This window comes from Ictalurus punctatus, chromosome 2, assembly GCF_001660625.3.
Source record: "Ictalurus punctatus breed USDA103 chromosome 2, Coco_2.0, whole genome shotgun sequence".
Classification (NCBI taxonomy): Eukaryota; Metazoa; Chordata; class Actinopteri; order Siluriformes; family Ictaluridae; genus Ictalurus; species Ictalurus punctatus.
In genome coordinates this window covers 34206150-34229996 of record NC_030417.2, presented here as the reverse complement: position 1 = coordinate 34229996, position 23847 = coordinate 34206150, and the positions used below count along the sequence as shown (strand labels likewise).

The window sequence follows — 23847 nt, the reverse complement described above, 5'->3', positions numbered from 1 at the left end:
GTAGCATTTAGCGCGCTGGTATGTAGATTGAGATACAGTCAGTGACCGGAGGCAATGCAGTCTTTTAAAACATTATCTGTTTTTTTATTTTCGTTGCGCGTGCCAATGAACCAGCCAATCAGACTCATCACATTGCTACAAGTGTTGATCACCCAAATAGACATGATGTTGTGAAAACATGATGTCTTTCTAGAAGGCCATCCAGACAAACGAGGTAGCAAGTAAAATAAAACAAAACTAATTCCTGGCATATGTATGGGTAGTTTTCCACTATGGCTTTCATGCAATGTCACTGGAAATTATTCATACAGTACATAAATGATGTACTGATGCATGAGACCAAATGATGCATGCAAGTAGAGACTACATATGTGTCTCCTTAAAAAAAAAATTAAACCACACACACAGACACACCCCACAAAATTGCAATTCTGCCCTCACTGTAGTCCTCAGCCCATGTAGCAGAGAAGTCCAGCAGCTGTGACAAAAAGCTTTCCTCATGACAAACAGTGCTGACAAGGCATTAATGTCATCTCCTCCTTAAAGATACAACACAAGCAAACCTGAGTGACCTCAGTGAGCACAGCTTGGTGACTGAAACTGGCATGTCTGTTCTCACTCAATACATATTCAATTTGAATCTCATAATAGCTTAAAATGTGCTTTTAGGAATAATTTGATGGACACATATGCATGCACAAGTAAACTGATAATGGGGAAATATTAGTTCTACATAAGTTACACACTAATTTCATTTATTTTTTCACTATTGCTTCTATAGTCACTTTGCAGCAGTCCATCACTTAGTGATGGAAGGTTTATGATTATTGCCATGTTGTTAACATGGAATATCTTTATTTGGGAGATGAAAACTGCACACTGTGAATGTCCTTCTTTCAGCCGCCTTCATATATGCTCTGAACAATCCAATCCATGTGTCTTTGTTGTGTTTTAAGATTTCACAAAATCTAGTAATGACTATATTTTGATATATCATAGTAGTCTACTTGAATTTGTGTTGACGTTGTATTGTATTATTAGTGTGCATTAGTGTAAATGAAGTCAGACTTGTGTAAAGAATTGTGAGCAGAGCTAATCCAATCCAAATGTGTAACACCTTCCCATAAAGGTGTCGGTGACAATGACAAACTGACCTACATTTAGGGTGAGGGGAATGAAGTGATTGTGACAGCTGCCACATTTATCACATGCTGTCACACCCTGAGGGACAACCATTAGAGCTATACAGATCACTGCAAAGAAATTCCATTGCTTTCATTTTAGTGATTATAGCTGCAAGATTTAGGAATTTAGGTACTCTCTTCTAGAACTAGTTTTGGAAGTAAGAGGTAACTATAGTATACATTCATATTATATGCTGGGAATATGTGATATATTACTGGAAATATGTGGTTTGGGATGCACCCCAAACAAGAACGTACAATTACTGTATATCTGCCGCCATTCTCACGTAGTCTCCCGAGTATTACAGATGTATTATGAGAATAAAAACTCAATAATGCTTTTGATTCCAGTAGCCAAAAAACGTCTATACATTTAAAAGTGACTTTTAAAACAGCTTCCTTTGGGTGTCCGATTGCAGTTTTATAGATTAATATATTTCCATTTAAAACAGACTCTTTGACATTAAAAACTGATTTGGAAGTGGCTCAATAGTTTTAAATCTATGCTATCTGCTATGTTATAGGATTAATTATAGATACCAGGAAACCTGCTGCAGCTGCTGTTTTAAATAGGAGAAGCACAGGTGGCTGTTGTAAAACTATATATTTATATATCTGTGTGTGTTCAGTTTTATCCGTTTCATCTGTTGGGCTGGCCTCCTGTTATCAATTCTCAGTCTCTCCTCATACATAAGAGGTTGACAAAATTAGTAGTTTCTGCCATATTGCACTAAAAAGCAGCTAAACTGCTAACTAGCTAGCTACATTTCACTAGCTAGCTGGCTAGACCTTTCAATAAACAAACAAAAACATAACGTTATACCATCCATCCATCCATCCATCCATCAATCCATCCATTTTCTGTACTACTTATCCTGCACAGGGTTGCGAGGAGCCTGAAGCCTATCCCAGGGGACTCGGGGCACGAGGCGGGGGACATCCTGGACAGGGTGCCAACCCATCGCTCGCAGGGCACAATCACCTACACACTCACACACTCATTCACACACTACAGACAATTTAGAATTGCCAATCAGCCTACAGCACATGTCTCTGGACTGTGGGAGGAAACCAGAGTACCTGGAGCAAACCCCAGAAGCACAGGGAGAGCATGCAAACTCAAACATTAAGTAATACTTGAAATTGTATTTAAAATATTTACCAATCACAAAGATAAAATAACAAGGTATAGAAGTTGTGTAAAACTGTTATTGATTCGCTTGCTGATCGACTGCTGTAGCTGTGTCCTTTCTCTGCCTGATGCTGGTAAGTTTGAGATGTCAGTCATGTTTGCTATCGATTCAATAATTCAATAATAAAATTTCACCCGTATTTTCTTTCTGCAAAATCCACCTACCCACGCTCCCATTAACTCACAGAGACGCACGGCATCCTGGTAGGACCCAAAACGATGTATTAAAAGCCTGTTGCCATTGAGCATCAAGCTTTCCTCCCATTAAAACGCACTGTAGTTGAATCTGAATTTCACCTTTCATATTTCTATATACATTTAAGATAGGAACATTTATTTTTAGCATTTTAATGAAATGAGAAATGAGGAAGTGAGTCAAACAATTTGAACTAGTAACCACCGTGAGGTTGATCTGTCAGCTCCATGCAGATAACATGTCATGACACGTTAGTGCTACAGAAAGTAGTATTGGTTAATACTTAAAAAATGACTGTGTAATTCTGGTCAGAACTGGTTTTCATTATACTGAGTCATCATCACCTGACTGCAATGAAATTAATACTGTACACCACCAAAATAGAGTTTATGACATGTCATAACTACCTGACCTCATTTAACCCCTTATTTCAAATAAATTCTCAAAGGGCCACATAAATGCAGTGGATTAAAATTAGAAAACCATATGACCCTATCATGGACTGGCAATGGGTGCACATAAAAGTATGCAAAGCATGTATGTGTGTGTGTGTGGGGGGGGGCTGTTAATATAACGTTACCTCTAAGTTGCACATTTATTTTCAATCGTTAAACAGCTCGAAGATTAACTACTAATGCAGAAAGGGATTTATTTAATTAGGAAAGACAAGCCTCCTCTTGATCCTGTGTTTGTTTGTGTGTGCATGAGAGAGAGAGAGAGAGAGAGAGAGAGAGAGAGAGAGAGAGAGAGAGAGAATGAAACTGCCAAAACAACAAAAAAAAAGTGGTTTTATTTGCTTCACTTTTTTCCAAACCACAAGCTTTCTCAGAAGTTTGTTTCCACTGTGTATGACTGAAAGCTGTGGGTGAAAATGTCTGGTCTGTGCCATAGCATTCCTGTTGCTCAAATGAAGCAGCCTTGATAGACTTGTAGAAGGTATTCAGGTTTTTCCACTCTCAGAGGAGATTATGGGCTGAACACAAAATGAACATTTACCTGAGTAAACAACCTGACAAAAAGAGAGCTAACAATAGTTACAATAACTGGGTAGTAACACACTATATTTAGAGAAGAAGCTCCTCCTGACCCTCTCAGTTTTATCCGTCAGACTACGGAAGCGCTTGGTTGATTGCAGCAGGCTGAACACACAGTTACTGGGGTGGGTGGAGTCCCTGATGATTTTAGCAGCTCTTGTACTGCCTGGTGTAGATGTTGTGCAGAGAGGGGAGAGCAGACCCGGAGATGAGCCCAGATAAGCGCACCAATCTCTGCAGGACTCTGCAGGTCCTGGATTGAGCAGTTTCCGTACCACGCTGAGATACACTGTCAGTAAACGCTCTATAGCCCCAATAGAGAAAGTTTTCAAGATCGCTGGGGAGACCCTAAATTTCCTCAGCAGGCTCAGATGGTACAACCATTGTCTGGCTTTGTTCACCTGAGCTTGAGTGTGATGAGTCCAGGTCAGGTCCTCAGAGATGTGTGCTCCAAGGTATCTGAAGCTGCTCACTCTCTCCACGCTCTCCAGTCCTGCTGATCTCGAGTGGAGTGTAGTTCCACTGCTGCCTCTTCCTGAAGTCCACTACCTGTTAGCCTGGCACCAAGCTACAAGTTTCTCCACCTCGTGAAGGTAGGTGGCTTCATTGTTGGCCCATAACCACTGTGTCGTCAGCAAACTTGACGATAGAAGTGGAGCTGTGAGAGGACACAAAGTCATGTGTGCAGAGAGAGTAGAGCAGGGGGCTCAGGACACAACCCTGTGGGTCACTGGTGCTCAGGGTGATGGTGTTGGAGGTAAACTGTCCCACTTTCACTACCTGTGGTCTACCAGTGAGGAAATCCAGGACCCAGTCACAGAGGGGAGTATCAAGGATGAGGTCCCTGAGCTTGGAGGCCAGTCTGTGTGGGACTATGGTGTCGAAGACTGAGTTATAGTCTATAAACAGCAGCCTCACATAGTTCCCATTGTTGCTGTCGGTGTGTGTGTGCGTGACGTGTAGGACGTGAGAGATCGCAACCTCAGTAGACCTGTTAGAGCGGATTCCTAACAGTAGGCTGGAGTAGGAAATTCCTACTCTGGCAGTTACAGGAAGATTGGTACCTCAGTGGTTAAGACATTGGTCCACTGGTCAGAAGGTTGTGATTTCAAATCCCAGCACCACCAAACTGCCACAGTTGTGTCCTTGAGGACCTTCAACTGCTTCAACCTTCAACTCCTGTCCTGATTGTAACTTGCTTTGGATATGAATGAGGAAATGAGGCATAGTGTTATGGGTAATGGTAAGGGGTGAATTAGCTGTACTGTAGCAGTAAAATGTTTATGCTTGAAACATTAATAATGAATTAAAGCAGCATTTCCAGCATAAAACTAATATTCAGTATATGTATTAGAGTATTAAATGACACATTCTATTTCTGACTTCTCTTGCTTTCGCACTTTTCAGTGTCTGGGACCAGGAATCCTCACCATAAGCAACCAATCAGTCCGTAAAGGATTTCGCAGGGTTTTTTTTTTTTTTTTAATGATTGTTGCACCCAAATATGCTACATGTTACTAAGGCTTTTTTCAAAATTTGCAGTGTAATTTGGAGTTTTTTGTACTTTATAGTGCTACTTTGGTATTAGTGAAATTGTAATTGCATGAAATTGTTTTGCAAGGTCTTTCGCAGTGCTGTTTGCTGTACTCATATTTGACGTATATGAATCGAAGAGGGCTTTGACCGAACGCGTGTTGTGATTACGTCACATGATGCGTTTTGGCCCAAATCTGCGGTAACTTTGAAACACTGCAAGCTCCTCTGAATATTGCAGAGCTTGCTTGATTTTGCTTTCATTTCTGTGATCGGAAAATCCTGGAGGGACTGACCAATAACGCATGCATCAGTAATGCTAACTTTAGCTTTAGTGGTCTAAAAGGTATTGTATTTAGCGCTGGTGTTAAATCATACTAGACCTGAAAAAATATAACTGTTTTCTTTAATGATAGACATGTTAAGAAACGTGGAAATGGCAAAAGGTGAAGGCACAATGTTTTGTTTTTCAGTGTAGTATTTATAAAAATCTAAGAAAGTATGTTAGTACACCACATAAATATACAGCAATATTGGCCACAGGTTTAGCACAATAATTGACCTAATATTTTCTGTCACTAGTTTTCTAGTGACATTGTCCATAAGTTTACACAGCATAACATTTAGCCTAGCCTAACATTTAGCCTTAGGTTTAGCACAATAATTGACCTAATATTAGCTAGTTTTCTCATGACATTGTCCATTAGTTTACACAGCATAACATTTAGCTAGCTAGTTTTCTAGAAACATTGGCCACAGATTTACACAGTATATTAGTTATTCTTATATTAGTCAATTTTTTAGTGACGTTGGCCACAGATTTATAAAGTATAATAGTTAGCCTGGTATTAGCTAGTTTTTTAGTGACATTGGCTACTGGTTTACCAAGCTAGGGTAAGCTACCTTTCTGTCCAATGTAATTTTATTTGGCATAATTATTAGCTATGTTATCTATACCTGTCAAACATGGCTATTGGTTTACACAATATATCATGCTAATGTTTTCTAGCTTGTGAGCACTTGTTGTTGTTTTTTTTTTTTCATGACATAATATTTCTACTTATATAAAACTAGCCTAGCAAACTTGGCTAGCTACTAAAGTTATAGCTAACGTTAGACAGGTACCAGTTAAGTGAAATACCTCTAAGGCAATATTTAGTAAAGTGCTAACAAGCTGACTAATTCTGTGCCAAAATTATTGCACGTCTTTATCAAGATTACTATTCAACGATGAGGTTTTTTTTTTCAATGTTTCACCGCACAAGATCCTCGTTAAAAGGTACAACGAGGATCAAAATGGACAGTAAAAGATGATCTTAACGTCGCCGTTCTATTAGGAGTCAGCTCTTCTGAAGACCATGCTATGTGAGATGCTTTTAAGTGTACTGGCTCCATTTTTACGTCAAAATATTGCTCATTTGTTTGAGTATTATAGGATTGGATTATAGATTTTTCCTTCAGTGTTAGAGCGCAGGAAGTGGCACTGCAGTGTGGTTCAAAAATCACAGTGTGTACGTTACATTCTCCAAACGCATGACTTCATCTCTCAAGTTTTATCCTATCTAAAGTGTGCATGTGCAGCTCTGTAAAGTAAATAAGAAGCACTCCCTCGTGTTTACCACTCAAACATAAGCCCTTATTTACAACACGAAACTCAAACAGGATTCAACACTCTTAGAAACAAACCCAACGTCGGAATATTTCCTATCTGGCTATGGTGAAATGGAACAAACCTTCAAGCCGGTGAGATGGACGCTAAATAATCATCACTATTTGTAGGCAGATTTCGAAATGGAATCATATTTTCCATGTTGGCAAAATAGTTAAAAGCTTCCCCACAGTGGATGACTGGATAAATCAGTGGTTAAGGGTCTGTTCCAGTGACCAAAAGAATGCGAGTTCAAGTCCAAGACCTGCCAGAGAGCATCTTGGAGCAAATCCTTTCATTTTCAGAGACTGAGCTATCGTTTTTGCCTGCCTTGGATTGTCCAAATGGTTTCATGTATACAGATTCATAATACTTCACCCTCATTCAACTGAATGGTTATGATTGTTCTTACGATTAATTCTGCGTTTTAATTCCAGCTTTTTATAAATGCCATAGTGTTTTGCAAGAGTGCCAATAAAACACTTTGGGATGTGCTGTTAACCACATGGTGTTTTATTCCTCGTGTACTACAGCAGTTTGCCAACATTGACAACTTTTTATTTATTAAAGAACAACAATCATATTTTTGCAGTTTCTAGTTACAGTTAACGTTGAGGAGCAATAAAAACAAGTTAGTTCCTATTAACTTACATTATACTTGCCTTTCTTTTCAGTCCATACACGATTTTTTGAAGTTTATTTTGTGATTGTTGCAGCCACGAGTGCTTGATTTTGCTGCGGCTTTAATTTGCGATGCAACGTGCTGAGTTTTTTTTGTGCTTTTTTGCAGAAAACTACTCGAATTGGCGAAGTTGCAATTGCATGATACTGTTTTGCGCGGTCTTTCTTAGTGACGTTTGTTGGTAAATGAGACCTTTTAGCTGTACTCGTGTTCGACACGCGTGAATCGAAGAAGGCTTTGGATGAATGCATGTTGCGATGACATCACAAATCTGCAGTAAATTTGAATAACTAGAAGCTCCTCTACGGTGTTTGCCTGGAAATCCTGGAGGGACTTGTCTTTTTCTCTCTCTTGAAGACATTCTTGTGCCAGAAACTGCCTGACGTCTGATGTTTACAAAGCTCTGACACTGGAGACTCCTTCCAAATAAATCTGTTCTGGCAGAAAACTGTTCACGATATCAACAATGACACACTTTTTAAAATCTATTTACATAGAGCATCCATGATAAACGACACCTTTGAACCAATCAGAATAAAGAATTCAAGAGAGCTACGGTATTAACCGGTTGGAATTTCAGATCATGCAGATCTGTTGTATAAGCCATGTATAAACCTAATTCCTTCATTCTCCTCATCCTATAGCACGTAGTACTTTCAGAACTCAGAGGAGGTGTGACGTAAGCTAGAAACAAACCCAGTTAAACACTGTTTGCAGGCATTACATCAGTGCTTGGGAATGCGAAGCAGTAGTGGCTGTGTTACTGGAAATGTTTACTTTTATAACCACCACTGATGAGTGATGCCTCTCTGCCTCCTACATCTGATAAGAGAGGATGTTTTCACTTTCCTTACTGTATGTAAATTCCGCCCTACAGCACTGGAATGTGGTTTTCTCTCTCAAACATAACAAGTCATGCTGACCAAATGTAACAACACTTACTCAATAACACTGATTCTTTTCTTCTGAGGCCAATAAAATATTTTAGTGAGACACACCAGGATCTGCATATATTTTATTGTTATTTCTATTGGGTCAATGTAAAAGCGCATTATTGTCTGTATGTTTATAGCAATGATACTGCTATAAAAATGATTTTCTTGAGGTGTAGAAATTTCTTATTACATATAGATAGTTACGTACAAACAATGTGTGTGTGTGTGTGTGTGTGTGTGTGTGTGTGAGCGTACGTGGAACACTCACAGCTCTGGCGTCTCTTGGCTTTGCGGGAGGTTTTGCTGGACTCACACCACACGGTGACACAGTCCTCCAGCAGTCGGAAGCCGCGTTGTTTCTGCCAGCGTGATGAGCGCACCTTCACTATGCTGGAGCCCTGTAGCATTACACGCACGTCCTCATTGTCCAGCAGGCCTGTGGACAGACCGCACACAAACACACACACACACACACAATGAAACCGTGAGGGGGAAAAAATCTCTGTCAAATAAACATTAAATCTTACAAAAGCACGTGTCATATAAATCTTAAATCTTACAAAAATCTCCTTTACTTTCCAACATTTTCCACACTGCTTTTTGTATGATTTTTGCCAGAAAATTCTGTGGTTCATGTGAGCTTTAGCAGAACAACTGCCAAAGTTCAAATAATTAAAAAAAAAACTGTTGTTGGACTCAGGGAAAAGGCTGTTACCTGCTACAAACAGCTTCAGGACAAATAAGACCCCCCAAAATAAGCATAAATAAACAATTAAGTTAATATAATATATTATAATATAATATAAAAGCAAAATGTTGTTAGTTTTATATTATTATGTTATAATGATGTTATTATATTTTCTTTTATTTTTGTTATCTGTATATTGTATCTCAATAAAAATACAAATTAATTTCTGTGGCTTATTTATTTTTAAAAGAATATTACATTAATTTCATTCATTGAAGCATGTGAGTGTAATATAAAGTGTATAACATTATATATATATATATATATATATATATATATATATATATATATATATACACACACACACACACACACACACACAATCATTTAATTTTTTTTTTAACATTATTACATTTACATTATTTACATTATTAATTTTGACCCAATAAAAAAGAGGAACCATGTGACTGTCTCGTCGATTCTCTCCGCTAAACTCTGTCTCTAAGTTATTTTTCTTACAGGAGACGAGAAGTCTGTATCCAGCACACCTGCTATGAGCAGTAAATCCTATAAGACAATACCACACACACACACACACACACACACACACACACACACACACACACACACACACACACACACTCATTACATGCTGTCTTTAAAATTACCCTGCATTTATGTAGCGCTGTGTCAGTAGTTAGAGCTCTTCCCAACACTGACACACACACTACTACCACAGCTGGGTTTCGGCATACACACTTTTGCAAAAACAGACACGCACACATTGGAGCATTAGTAGGTCAGTGGTCAGTGTATGTGCTAGAAGTCGGAAGACTGAGATGAGGTGTATGCACAAGATTAGGCTGTTGTGTGTCAAATACTGTAATGACTGTGGGAGAATAAAAAACAGAGTATGGTGTATGAATTTGACTCAATCCTGCATGATCCTACAAGAAAAGAGTGGGGTAAAGGTTTAATGAAGAAGTGAGGAAAAACTTTAGTGTGTGCATTTAGTCAGTGTGTGTTTATGAGAGAGAGAGAGACTATGATTAGATCTGCAGTCGAGTAAAAATAACATAACATTTGTCAGAGGAGAAAAGGTATTTGTGCGTGTGTTTTTGTATTTTGAAAAGCTGTCACATTAGTGTTGTGGTGATGTGGAAAGAAAAGAAATTCCTATTCAGTAAGGGAAGATGAGAAACCGGACTGGCCCTGGCAGGTCAAGTGGAACTTCCATTAGTTCTTAGAGGCAGGAAGACTGCAGTGTGATTGATGGATAGGATATGGTGATGAGTTTCGCAGAGACTTTCACACCGAACCGCTGGATTCTGTAGGAGCAAAGAACTAAACAACCAAACTCATTCGACCTGTGCTAAAACCTCAAAGATGTTTCTTCACTGATCTGGCAGATTTCGTCAGTTTATCAGATCAATCAAGTCACCCAGATATACTGGTACTAAAGCTGTAGTTCCCAAACCCATTCCTGGTTAATTTCCTTGCTGGAAGGCACCTTTATCTGCAAATAAAATTGTAAGAAAGGGAACAAGTGCTAGCCCTGGCCCTTATCTCTAACTGTGGTAACATTTCATTGTGGTGTGAACTGGTTAGGCGTTGCATAGGCTTGGAACAGTGGAAAAAACAGACGGCAGATACTTAAAAAAAAAAAAAAAAAACACCAAAATGTACACCAATTGGAAGAAAATATTTCACACTATATGAGCCCAATTTGTGCAGGTTGCACATCGATATCCAATCCCATACAGTTTAGAGTCAGTTCAGCAGCACATGCCAGCTCAAAGAAGTGAAACGTTTTTGGACGCTACTGAGGCAGGAGATGAACATGGCATTAAAACCGGCCCAGACGGTACTGTAGACATCATTCACCATCCATCCATCATTAAGCCAAAAGGAATTTCCATTTTCCATGCCATGCTGTACAGTCTCAGTTTAAAAATCAACAATTTCAGTTGAGCCCCAGTTCATCCATGTGTGTATTTTAAGAATTTAGGAATACATATGATACACAGATTTTTATATATATATATATATATATATATATATATATATATATATATATATATATATATATATATATATATATATATATATATATATATATATATATATATATATATATATATATATATATATATATATATATATATATATATATATATACAGTCATGTGAAAAAATAAGTACACCCTATGGAATTTTTTTTTTTTTTTCATTTTTGGAAAAAAAATATCCAAATATGGATTTAAATCCAGGCTTTGACTAAGCCATTCCATAATCCATAGGCCATTCCTTGGTGGATTTGCTAGTGTACTTAGGATCATTATCCTGTTGAAAGGTCCACTTTTGGTTCAACTTCAACTTTCAGACAGATGGCCTCACGTTATCTTCAAGCACTCTTTGATATGATGAAGAATTCATAATTGAATCAATGAATGCAAGCTGTCCAGTCCCAGAGGCAGCGAAGCAACCCCAAACCATAACATTTCCACCACCGTGCTTCACAGTTGGTATGAGGTGCTTCTCTTGAAAAGCTGTCTTTGGCGTGCACCAAACATGTCTGCTGTTACTGTGGCCAAACATCTCTATCTTTGATTCGTCTGTCCATTATTCACATTATAGCACATTATTCCAAAAGGCCTTTGCCTATATGCTCATTGGCAAACTGTAGTCTTACAAAGGCTTTTTCCTGGCATGCCTTCCTTGCAGGTCAAATTTGTGCAATGTCTTTCTGATTGTAGATGCATGCACTTACTAGCAGATCCTGTGATGAAATTTTGGGGTTCATGGAGACTTATTTTTGTATCAGACAATCTGCTCTTGGGCTGAATTTGCTAGGACGGCCAGTCCTGGACTAATTAGCAGTCATTTGAAATCTCCCACATTTGTAGATGAGTTTCCTTACAGTGGAACGATGTATTTCAATTAATTTGGAGATCTTTTTAAATCCCTTGCCAGACCCATAGACATCCACAACCATTTTTTCTGAAGGCCTTACAGAACTCTTTTATATCTTGGTATGATGACACCACACACCTCAATAACAAAGGGAACATCAGACACTAGATGTGAGAGGGGTATAAATAAGACAGGTTCCACCTGCACGCCCTAAGCAGGTTCTAATTACTAGAACCCAATCTTGAACACCGGATTCTAATTTTATGGATTTGAAAGTGTGATAAATGTAGGGGTGTACTTACTTTTTCCATGTGAGTGATCTGTTTTTTGTTAATGCAAATTTTCAAAATTTCTACAAAATGTCAATTTTGTAGTAATGAAGAGTGAATGAAGAGTGAATCAACTTTAATGAAGAGTGAATCAACTTCATTAATAGGCACTGTTTCAAAGAGGATCAAATGTTTCCTTGTCCAAATATGCCCCAAAAGCCAAAAATTTCCATGGGGTGTACTTTTTTGTTCACATGACTGTATATACATAATGTTCTTGAAATAAATCCATACTCTTGATGAGGTTGGTAGACTTTTATATAAAAGGTAATGTTTAAGTTAATAGTGTTAATGACTATCAACACTACCTTGATGCCTTATTATAATTCTAAGTACTTATGATAATAGCTGGTCCAAAACGTAACTTCTTCGATCCTTAATTTATCATTTATTTATTTTCAATCATTTATTATATTATATATAAAACCCTCCAAATTGGGTTTGAAAGTGTATGAGACCATGTTAGTTAAATCCCCAAACTGTACTTAACTCTAACAATCCAGAGATGCCCAGATCTCAAATGGTCTACTTCTCACAATTTTAGTAAAAAAGTAGTGTGGAAAACATGGCAAGATGATTGTTAAAGCCTGATAAACAATGAAGCGTGGAATGCTGGACACTTTTGCATTCTTTGGTCACAGCCTGGTGTATATTGTGAAAGCGGCGTAGTATCCAGATGCAGCCATGTTTTGACTTCTGACCAAGAAATAAATGGCTGACAAGCAAGAATTTTGCTACACTAAAGACGCAAAATCAGCAGAAAAAGGTTTAGATGGAACATTTTCGGTTTGAAAATAGTCATCATCAGGAGGTGGTAATTTGTCAATTACATTTAGCATGAAATGTTAGTGATTACACTGAAGCCTTACCACTCTACAGACTCTAGATTGTTTAAATACATAATTATAGTGTAATAATATAGAGCAGAGTGTACTCCAGGACTAGACATACAAAATTTCCTGGATCCCTAAAAGCGTTTATTGGCATCTTTCTCCCACTCCATCAGTCTACTAGCCTCCACTCACTCATCCTTGCTCAGCAGTGGTGCAGGTTTCATTTCAACTTTGGAGGGATCCTTTTAACCAGTTTATACTGCATTAAAAATGTGCTGTTAATTTAATATACAATCAATTCTACAGAGAATGCTTTACAATTGAATAGTTTTGGACCAGCCACTACCATAACTACTTACAATTATAATAAGGCATCAAGGTAGTGTTGGTAGTCATTAACCCTATTAACTTAAACAACATTACCTTTTATATATAAAAGTACACCAACATCATCAATAGAATATTTGTTACAGCACCAGTCCACCAGATTCAACTTAATATACCATTGATTAGCCAAATCGCATGGGGGAGGTTAACACAGATGGCATTTCCAAAGACTGAACTACCATGAGGAAGGGTTTTACAACAAACTTTAATACAAAGGTTCTCAATTGTTTTGTAACCAGAAAAATAAATGTTTTGTAACCAGAAAAACCCCTGAGTATGGATTTATTTCAAGAAAATTATTTACATTTTTTTAAAAAATAATACGTTTTTGGAGCCATACAGCTTTCCGTTCCTGAACCAATAGAACACACATTAGGTCTGAGTTGGCTGTTAGTGCTTGGATCCCCACATATAATAACTTTCATAATGTTGGTTGTGATTTCCACCACTTTAATAAAAGAAATATTATGGACCCCCTGGCTATGCCTCACAGAGCCCTGACTAATTTGAGAACCACTGCTTTAATAGACATGAAGTTATAGCTTTTATTTTAAAAGAATTCAGAAAGCAATAGTTCAGTAAAGTGGATTATCAATCTGTTCAAGCTGTCAAAGAAATCAAGAAACAGGGGAAAAAATCAAGACAGCAAATGCAGTAAAACACCCAAAAAACTGTCTCCATCTGAGGGACAATTGTTAAAGGTCATTTCTTATGGGATGGAAAGAAATCTAGACAAATCCTTACTGAGCATCTGGTGGATTCATCTGGCACCAGAGTGAAAGCACAATGGTCTTGCAGCTAAGAAGTTAACTTAGTCATTTACTGCAGAAAGGCCAAGCATCAGATATTTTGCTCCGCTAGGAGTGCATTAAATCCACTGGCTGAAAGTCTGGAGTTATGTTCTGGGATTTCGGTGAAGCATGATGAAACTTTGTTATCAGGTTGAAGATTTTAAGCAATGGACAATTCAAAGAAAGCGGAACAGAAATGGATTCATCATGCTGTATCTTTGCGAAAAGAACTAAGTGGTATAAAGTACCGTTTCAGCACAATAATGACTCCCAAAACACACTGCAAGCACAATTAAGATCCGGACTGGAAGTAAGTTTGGAGATTTTACAACTGCAGTATTAAATCAGCCACTTCAGACCACTGACACAAACATAACAGATGCTTGATGAGATTATTTGTAAAGTAAATGTCAAATGAACTTCACGAAGTTTGGAAATAATTACCGTAGAGATACTGAGTATCACTGTCAGGACTAATAAATGTCTGAAAACCTGCATCGGTATCAGATTGTATTTGATATATTTTCCAATCTCATCCACCAATGTGTCATATTTCCATTACGATGCATTATGTTGATTGCTTTGAAGGAATGGCTAAAACTACTCAGGGACTCACAAGTGACAAGATCTATTACAGCATGAAATGAAATGAAAAGAAAAATGAAATACACCATGGAATACATTTTGGCATAAACTGAAGCCTGATATAAATTAACAAAACATAATAATGCTTCCAGAAATTGATCCATAATCATTCCCTGCATCCTAACTGCTATACTTATACTATGTACTAAAAGTACAGGTATGTACTCTTTTTTTGTGAAGAAAAAGTACATACTTTTGAGTGTGTAGTAAAAGAATATGCAAGTACTAGGACATACTGTCGTGTAACGGAAGAGACCGTTGTTGACCGGAAGAGAACTCTATCACAGACTCCTCGCTGCATTTCAGAATTTCTTCATTCATTATTACTTTATACTATATAATTTAATTCATCATTCACTTGATTTATTTTTCCACATTTCATTTACACCTCTCCAAAGTGCATCCTTGAATTCGGTGAATCAAATGGTCACAAAACTCCTCCCTCGCGCCAGGGATCGTGGGTAATATTAGCTGAAAAAGTGTCCACGGATCCACACTTCAAAAATCTCCCGGAAACAGAAGACCATCCGGGTACCTTTGGGATACTCGTTTCAACATACTACGATTTGGGACACACTTGTTCTAATCTCGGGTACTATTTAGTATGGATAGTATGCCACTTGGGATGCTGGGCTTATGTTTTGTATAGTGGAAGTCGGTATTATTCAAGTAAATACTATTTGTGAAAATCCAGTTACATAAAATTCCTTCCTTATTAAGGCAATGAACATGACTGAGTGGCAACAACAGTTAACTTTTAACGTTTAACCATTAGTGAGTATTTCATGGCTGTAAACAATGTCTATCAATGTGAAGAGGTTACATTTTGTTTCGTCATGGTGCGTCATGTGACCTAGTTCACTAAGTCTTCTCTTTGCATACTTCTCTGTCCAATCTGCTTTAAATATATTTTTATCAGGAAGGCTAAGACTTTTATACAATACAATATTTAGGGCATTAGAACAAATCCACATTTTTTTTTTTTTTTTTTAAAGTAAAGACTGTTTTGGATATCTCCTTACAAGATCTAGTAAAAGGACTGCTGTACAGATTTAAAAAAATAAAAAATAAATAAATAAATAAAGCTTCTTCATTCCTTTCTGGGGTTCAACAAAAAGAGATGCAAAATAGTACCAAAAAAATGTGCCCTTTTCACAGATTCTGCTGCTTTTGTACAAAAGCCGTCTGTCTTTACTGTCCCGTCTTACTGGAGACAGATACGGAGACAAATCTGCTAAGGACACCAGAGAAATCACTGCCATCTGGTTATTTAGTGCAGGTGGAGAAAACAGCTCCTCAGGCAGTCTGAGCTGAAGATCAGTGAATATAAACACGTCTCGCATCTCATGTCCATAACAAAGCAGCAGGCCTGAGAGAGAGGAGGACGAGAGCACAGTAGGTGCACAAGTATGAAGCCGAGTAAGGAAAAGGGGAAAGTGCGATAAACGAGAAGAACAAGCCACAAAGACAGATGTTAAAGGAATACTGCATTATTTTTTAATCTAATCCGGATTAACCCAGGATGCATCCTGAACTGACAAAAGGACAGAAAGCCAACTGAGCTACAGTGAAATTTACTTAATGAAAATCTAATGTTTGGAAACGTCAGTAAACATTTACGCGACATGTGACTTCATAAATCCTTCAATCAAACGTATTTGTAAACAGAAATGGGTAGAGTAGCCAGAACTTTTACACAAGTACAAGTAAAACTGCTTAGAAAAATAATTACTCAAGTAACAGTAAAAGTAATAATGTTAATAATGATGAGAAAGAGTAATAAAGTATCCAATGAAAAGACTACTCAAGTAGCAAGTTACTAGTTACTTCGGATCTGATTAAAATGAAGGGAAAATCCTGAATCTCAGACTGCATGGAGAAATGTAAGCCCCACCTCTCCTTCAGAGTCTGTCTGCTTATATGATATAAAACCTGGGTTTAAGGGGAAGCAGCATATCCCAGTCCTGTGATGGGTACAATAACACACAACCTGTCATTTTCAACACAAAATCTCACACGCACATCAAAAAACAAACATTTTCCCAACATGTTAACAATACAAACTTCTCAGCATCTGCATTTAAACAAGACGACAAAGAACAAAAGAACTGACTGTGGAACAGAACAGAAGAGAAAGTGTGTGTAGAACGAGGGAGTGTGTTAGCATGTTTGTGTTAGCATGTTTGTGTGTGTGTGTACACGCTCGCTTCTTCCCCCTCTTCAAAGCGCGTGGTTATTGCGGACACATTCAGACCACTGCAGTGTATCGCGAGACTCGCGACCTCATGATACGGGTTATAAACTAATTATTAAAACTAGATATATTCATTAACATTTAACAGAAACAGAGGAACGCTACCGAATGTAGCGAAGTAAAAGTACATTTCTCTGATTAAAAATGAACTTGAGTAAAAGTATAAGTATGGCTAGTTAAACCTACTCATAAAAGTACTCTTTTTTTTCTTTCAAAAAGTTACTCAAGTAGATGTATTGACGTAAATGTTACTACCCACCTTGTCCACTTTTGTCGGGCGATATACTGTCCCAGAAATAATTGCGATAAACAATATTATTGTAATTTAAGACCATTTTATGCCACTGATATAACGATAAAATAATTGCAGGCTAATGTAAGTACACCCTTTCAAAGAGTGATGAACTTTTAACTATTAAGAATATTCAGACATTGGAATACATTATAGTGAATTCTTTACGCTTTAGTTATTCATTGTCCGTGTTTTAGTGCGTGGTTACGGAAAGAGCGTATTCGCGACGTGACTTAACATTCTGACTAGCGCCTTACTTAAGTTCACTTGTGCATTCACGTCGTTTTGTGCAGAAGCGAGTTGTAATATTACGTTTATGCTGTGTGTAAATGTCTGTTTAATCTGTACAGGATGCGTTTGGGTGAGTTAATTAAGCCGCTTGTAAAGCGCTCCAGTTTCCCGCTGTCCATTCACTGTTCAGCTTCAGCTCACGCAGCTTAAGCGGCTCGGTCCCTGACATTACTGACTACGACTGGATTATTTGAAACACTAGAACTATTCTTTCTAGATATTTATTCTTCCAAAAACATTGTTAGTGCGCTGTTAATATCTTGCGTGTTGGTGGCATTCATTCTCACGTAAGCAAAAACACGCAAGTAAACACAATGGGCAATATCGAGGTCAGTGAAAATAATCAAGGCCATGCGTATATATCATACGATAAGCCGATAATGTAATTATCAGGACAGGTTTACCCCCAAGTGTCTTTTGACTCAAGAGATTTTTTACATTCTTTTCTCGCTACAGGGAAATGTTTTGAAATTCTTCTCTTTGGTAATCACACATACGTTACAGATGGATAGAGAGTTAAAAAAAAAAAAAGAAAAGAAAAAGCGCTGGACTATTTCACACTCAAAAGAATGCGAGAAATAAAAAAAAAAAGGGTACACACAGAAGGACTTAATCTTTCCCAGCACCTTTGAAAAACAGCCAGCAGTGTTTCAGAGAAAACTGCCCTCACCACAGAAACCACAGACTGGACTCAGACCACTGATAACGTTTCCCTGACATCTAGGCCACTGCATGGGTGTAGGAAATAAGCTTGTGTGTTTGTGTGTATGGTTAAGAGAGGTTCTTACTTAGCACGCTTTGTCACTATGCCCCAGTAAAGCAGCTTGGCTGAGTAATGACAATGGAAAGTCGCAAATGAAAGAGAGAAAGACAGAGAGAGAAAAAGACAGAAAGAAAGAAAGAAAGAGAGAGAGAGAGAGAGAGAGAGAGAGAGAGAGAGAGAGAGAGAGTTTGTGCTCTAGCTAGAGGCCTCTCATGACTTTACCCAAGCAACTGCCAAGTGAAAACATGCAGGCAATGCAGATCACAACAGGACTTAAGACAGAATCTTCATTCCTTTTTTAGTCTGTGGATGATTTCAATCTCTCTCTCTCTCTGTCTCTCTCTCTCTCTGTCTCTCTCTTTCTGTCTCGTCTTGAAACGCCTTATACTAAAAGTACAGCGACATTACATCATAGTTCTAAAAATAGCAACTTACATAATCACTTATTGCCATGTGCCACATGCACAATTTTGGACAACACAAAATAACTAACAGGAAACTCCCCGTTCCCCCCAGAACTCTGAAATCTGTATTGTACTGAAAATAATTTTTTTAAAAGAATGCGATCAGTGCATTTAGAGTGAAAGACAAAAATGACCGTTCACTTGAATTCTATCAGTCTGGCTCTAAATCAAATGACTGTCAACTTGAATCCAAGTGCAATTTTAATACAACTAGGAAAAATATGTATGTTTTGAATCCATCATTTAACACTGGATCTGGTTTTGATTTCATGGATGGAAAGAAGGAATAAAAGCTCTAATGATACCAATAAATATCATGATATCACATACAATAAATATGCCTAAGATTTTCCATCATAGCAAAGGGATTTTTAAAAATTGTTTTATTCTTTATACATATAAAGTCAATCTGTGCTACAATCATAAGAGGTCAATGTTTGCTTGTTTTTGCTTTTTTGACATTCAAAGCGGATGCAAAAATGTTTGTGCACCCCCCACCATACTTAACTCGTCGAAGAAGAGACGTTGAAGTCTGGAGAAAGTTGCAAAGGCTAATCAAGACAATCAGGGCGGTGTGTTAGCTTATCCCCCTGTTTCACGGGACCCAATGAAATATTCAGCAGAACTGCCTCGTGGGATTTACAGTCGGAGCTGAACACTGCAGTTCCAAAAAAATCCAAAAACAATGGACTTGCAATTGCCATTTCCTCCTGCTCAGATGGTCAGATGTGATAAACAGGATAAAAGAACTGTAATATAATATAACTGTGTTACGATTGTGGTTAGGAATTTTGTGTCTCTTAAAGGAGCCCAACTGCACCATGGTCAGTTTGATACTTGAGTAGAGTTTGATACAAATCATATGATCTTGTTTATTTATCTGTTTATTTATCTTGTTTATTTATCTTATTTATCTTGTTTATTCTTCTTGTTTATTTTATGTACATGTTGGCATGGAACAAAAAGGAGTGGCTCTTAATTTCATTGTACATGTGTATAGTGACAATAAAAGGCATTAATTCATTAATTCATTCATATTAGTAATATTAATATATTATTATAGCTCAGGACAGAGGATGATGTTGCTCTTCTGAGAATTAATAGAGCACCATCTGCTTTGGGATTTGGGATCAGTTAAACTCAAACACAAAACAACAACACTGAATTTGATTGCCATAAGAGAGCATTATTCTCTCCAACCGTTTAAAAAACACCATAAATAACTGGTCAGAATCGATGACCATCCATTAGAGAAAGATCTTTTCCTGCCAGTCTCTAAAATTATAAATTGAACTATCTGTTTCTCTCACCCTCACGTGGCTCGTTTACTTCCTGGGCATCGTTCTTTCTCGAACGCAAAACCTCTAATTAATGCTAAAAATAAGGACAATTCGATCCCAATGCGACACTGCGGAAATGTGTGGTGTTTCTTGTTTTGTTTTAAAATCTTGAACATGAGAACATTAAATGCTGCAATTAAACAGGCGTGAAAGGTCAGTTCAGACATTACGTGCTGCTTAGTGTATAATCTGCTCCCATGCGACAGTTTTCCACAGATAAAAGCTGAGTAAGAATAAGAACTTAATTAAATATGTACCAAATTCATTACTCCTATTACACAAAACTGCATTACAAATGACTGCACTCTGTAACTGAAAATATTACACGTCTTCTTTTAACACATTTGAGTATGTACACTCTGGGGTAAATTTTTGTTGTTGTTGCAAAATACACAAAATTGTTAAGTAACTGTAGATAATTTAAGGTTAGAACGCAGTTCAAGTTAATACATCTAACACAGCTTCTTGACAGCATGTCTATTATCTGTCATCCCCTCGCTAGCCTTTCTTTTTTCCTCTCTTGAGTTTAATAAGACAAAAAAAAAAACGTTCCCATGGTGGAAAACTTCGTTTTACATCTGATTGTTACAAAGAACTGACACTGGAGACTCCTTCCACAACTGCGAAATAAATGTCTAAAATCAACATTTCACACATACGTTTTTATCCATTTACGTGGAGACATACAAGCCCGTGTATAAGTTGTTACTATAGAAATCATACGCATTATAATGAGGGCATTAACCTGTGATTTGCCTTGCAGCTGGAATTAATGTCAGCACAGCTGGTACGGAAAGTTAATCAACAGCTTCTGACCAATAATATTCATAAATGCAACAACATTGTGGTATAATCCATATTAACTTACTTTACATAATGCTTCAGTCTTTACTTACTTGTTAAATTTTCTAGGTCTTAATTTAAAAATATTATATTCCATACACTTTTTTTCATGCCTCTGAGTGTATAATATGAATGTATTACAATGTGTACTGTGTATAAACGTACATTGTCGAGTGTGACTATATAATGAGCGTTTTTACCGTCTGTGTGGTTTCTTTAGCAGCCTTGATATCCAAAACCCCACGGGTCAAATACAGTTATCTTTTATAGATTAAGATCAAATCTACTCCTGTTACACATCAGATATTCGGACAGATCGCGATGTGTTTTACGTTATTCTGTATTCTGATATAACTGGATCATCCAGGTTCATAAAGCCGTTCAGTGGGTCGTATTCAGAGTTGCCGACTAAATATAGCCAAACACACGGCTATAGATACCTGAGAAAAGTTATCTGCATTCAGGTGTATGCTAAACAGGAGCTTATCTCAATTGTCTGGGCAGCCCTTTCAGGTTATTGAAATGATCTGTGTACTGTTTGGGCCTCGGAGCTTGCCAGGTTTTTCCTGTATAGAACTTTTGCAGCATGGATTTCTCAAGTGTATTTACAAAACAAGCACTGCTTAGCAGGATTAGTAATGCAATATGTTTAGTGATAGCTATGTCGTTTATAATCTTTGAAATGTTGCTATCTTTGCGAATACAAATGGGGATTAACTGAGCAGATTACGTTATTGGTGAAAAGCAACATTTTTGTCGAATGAAATACAGTTTTATTAACCTTTTTTTTCAAAATTTGCATGAAAATGAGGCATGAGTAAGCCATTGGCTGTGATAATTACTGTACATTCATTTGCATTTGCTGTAAATGCGATTTTGATTTAGTCATCATTTAATTTGAGGGCTGACAGTAAATACACCAACTTTCAGAGTAATGACACTGTAGACTGGTTTGAACATCCTCTTCTGATGATATAAGGCAAAAGCATTTTGTGATGAATCACCATCAATCTGTGTACTTAAGTCATGTCCCTACTTTTTGGGGTCAATGAACTCCATAGAGAGGAGAGTGAGTGGGGGGTGGTGGGTTGAAGGAGAAGTTCGTCATCCCCGTAGGCTGTAATGGGCCTCTGACTCAATGAGTTAAGGCTAATCATGGTGGGAAGCTGAAGAGCTCAGAGGAGCTGGAAATTACATGTAGGGAGTGCATGAGACAGAGATAGAGAGAGAGAGAAAGAGAGAGAGAGAGAGAGGTCAAAAGGCTGAAAGATGTGGGAGTAAATGAGGTGTGAGTTGGGATGAGAGATGAGAGATGGAAAGGAGGTTGGACAAGGTGTGAGGGTCACACATATGTGACCACACACATGCACATAAACACAGAGAGGAAGAGGCAAATATCGTGACGTTAGCTGACCAAAGCCGCAGCCCACACTCACTCAAGGGTCAGTGCATGAAAAATGAAAGCAAGTCAAAAATAAAAGCCTACACTGAAAGCTACATTGAAAAAATTGGCTGTAATTTATTTTATTTATTTATTTTTACAGTAAAACATATTTACAGTAAATACTGTACTTACATAATAAAAAATAACACATACTTTAGTACATTTGCTTATTTGGCTGCGGCAGGATAAGGAAAAGTCTTACTCAAGGAGCCAACCATGGTAGTACTGGGATTTGTACTCATAAACTTCTGGGCTGTAAAGTCTGAGCCACCACAACTAGAACATGAAGGCTGCATTGATTCAATGTAATCTTTTAGTGAAAGTTAAATCAGTGGCAGAAGTGGTTGAAGCAATGCAAACACCTGGAGCATGTTGTGACGGTTCATTGGTTAGGGCCTTGCTTTACAGTCCAGATGAATGTAGGTTCAAATCTCAGCACTGCCAAACTACCCTGGATGGGTCCTTAAGCTTCAGCTCAGTTGTATCCATGCTCTTCTAAAAGCATCAGCCAAATCAGCAAGTGTACCGGGTTATTTCTTATTTTATACTATGTAAGATATTATAGTACTTTACTGTAAACATATTGGACAGTTGTTTGTACAATATTATGTATTATATTGTACAGTTGTTGTTACTAGCCATGAGACCCTTTTAATGACCCATTCTATTATCATCTGCAATACAGAACGAAATACCGCTATTATGCAAGTATGTAACTCTTTTACACTTTACAAATGTCTTCGAGAAGTTGAACAAAACTTCAATTCCACAAAAGCAATTAATATCTGATTATCATACTTAATTAGAAATGAGCATTTGATTATGAACCCGTGTAACTGGGTCAGGATCAGAAGTACCTGAACATATTTTGGGGGGTTTTTTTTCTTCACTCAGGATATTAACTAAACAAGTACTACATAGGCAGGAAAACAAATCAGGAACACATTTCGTCTTTCCACATCACCTCAGCGATTTCGTAAGACTTCCCTCTTTCTTTTAATTAAGCTTCTTCCACTATACTTTCAGCAATATCAGCAAGACGAATGCAACCACTTTACCTGTGTTGTCATCTGTAGTATTACATTCACACACAAAAAATCTAGAGTAAATCGCAGAAGCTTTTCCTACATTTCTGCATAAATATGACCTCACAAGCAGTTCATGTGT

General features: G+C 37.5%; 1 protein-coding gene across 1 annotated transcript in view; it reads right to left on the bottom strand.

The window, feature by feature from the left end:
- The window catches only part of plcd3a (phospholipase C, delta 3a), a 42032-nt gene that overhangs the window by 15965 nt on the left and 2220 nt on the right, over nucleotides 1-23847 (bottom strand). Inside the window, exon 2 of the mRNA XM_017459689.3 lies at nucleotides 8673-8840. Coding sequence (XP_017315178.1) covers nucleotides 8673-8840 — 168 coding nt within the window. The remainder of the gene's footprint in view (nucleotides 1-8672; nucleotides 8841-23847) is intronic.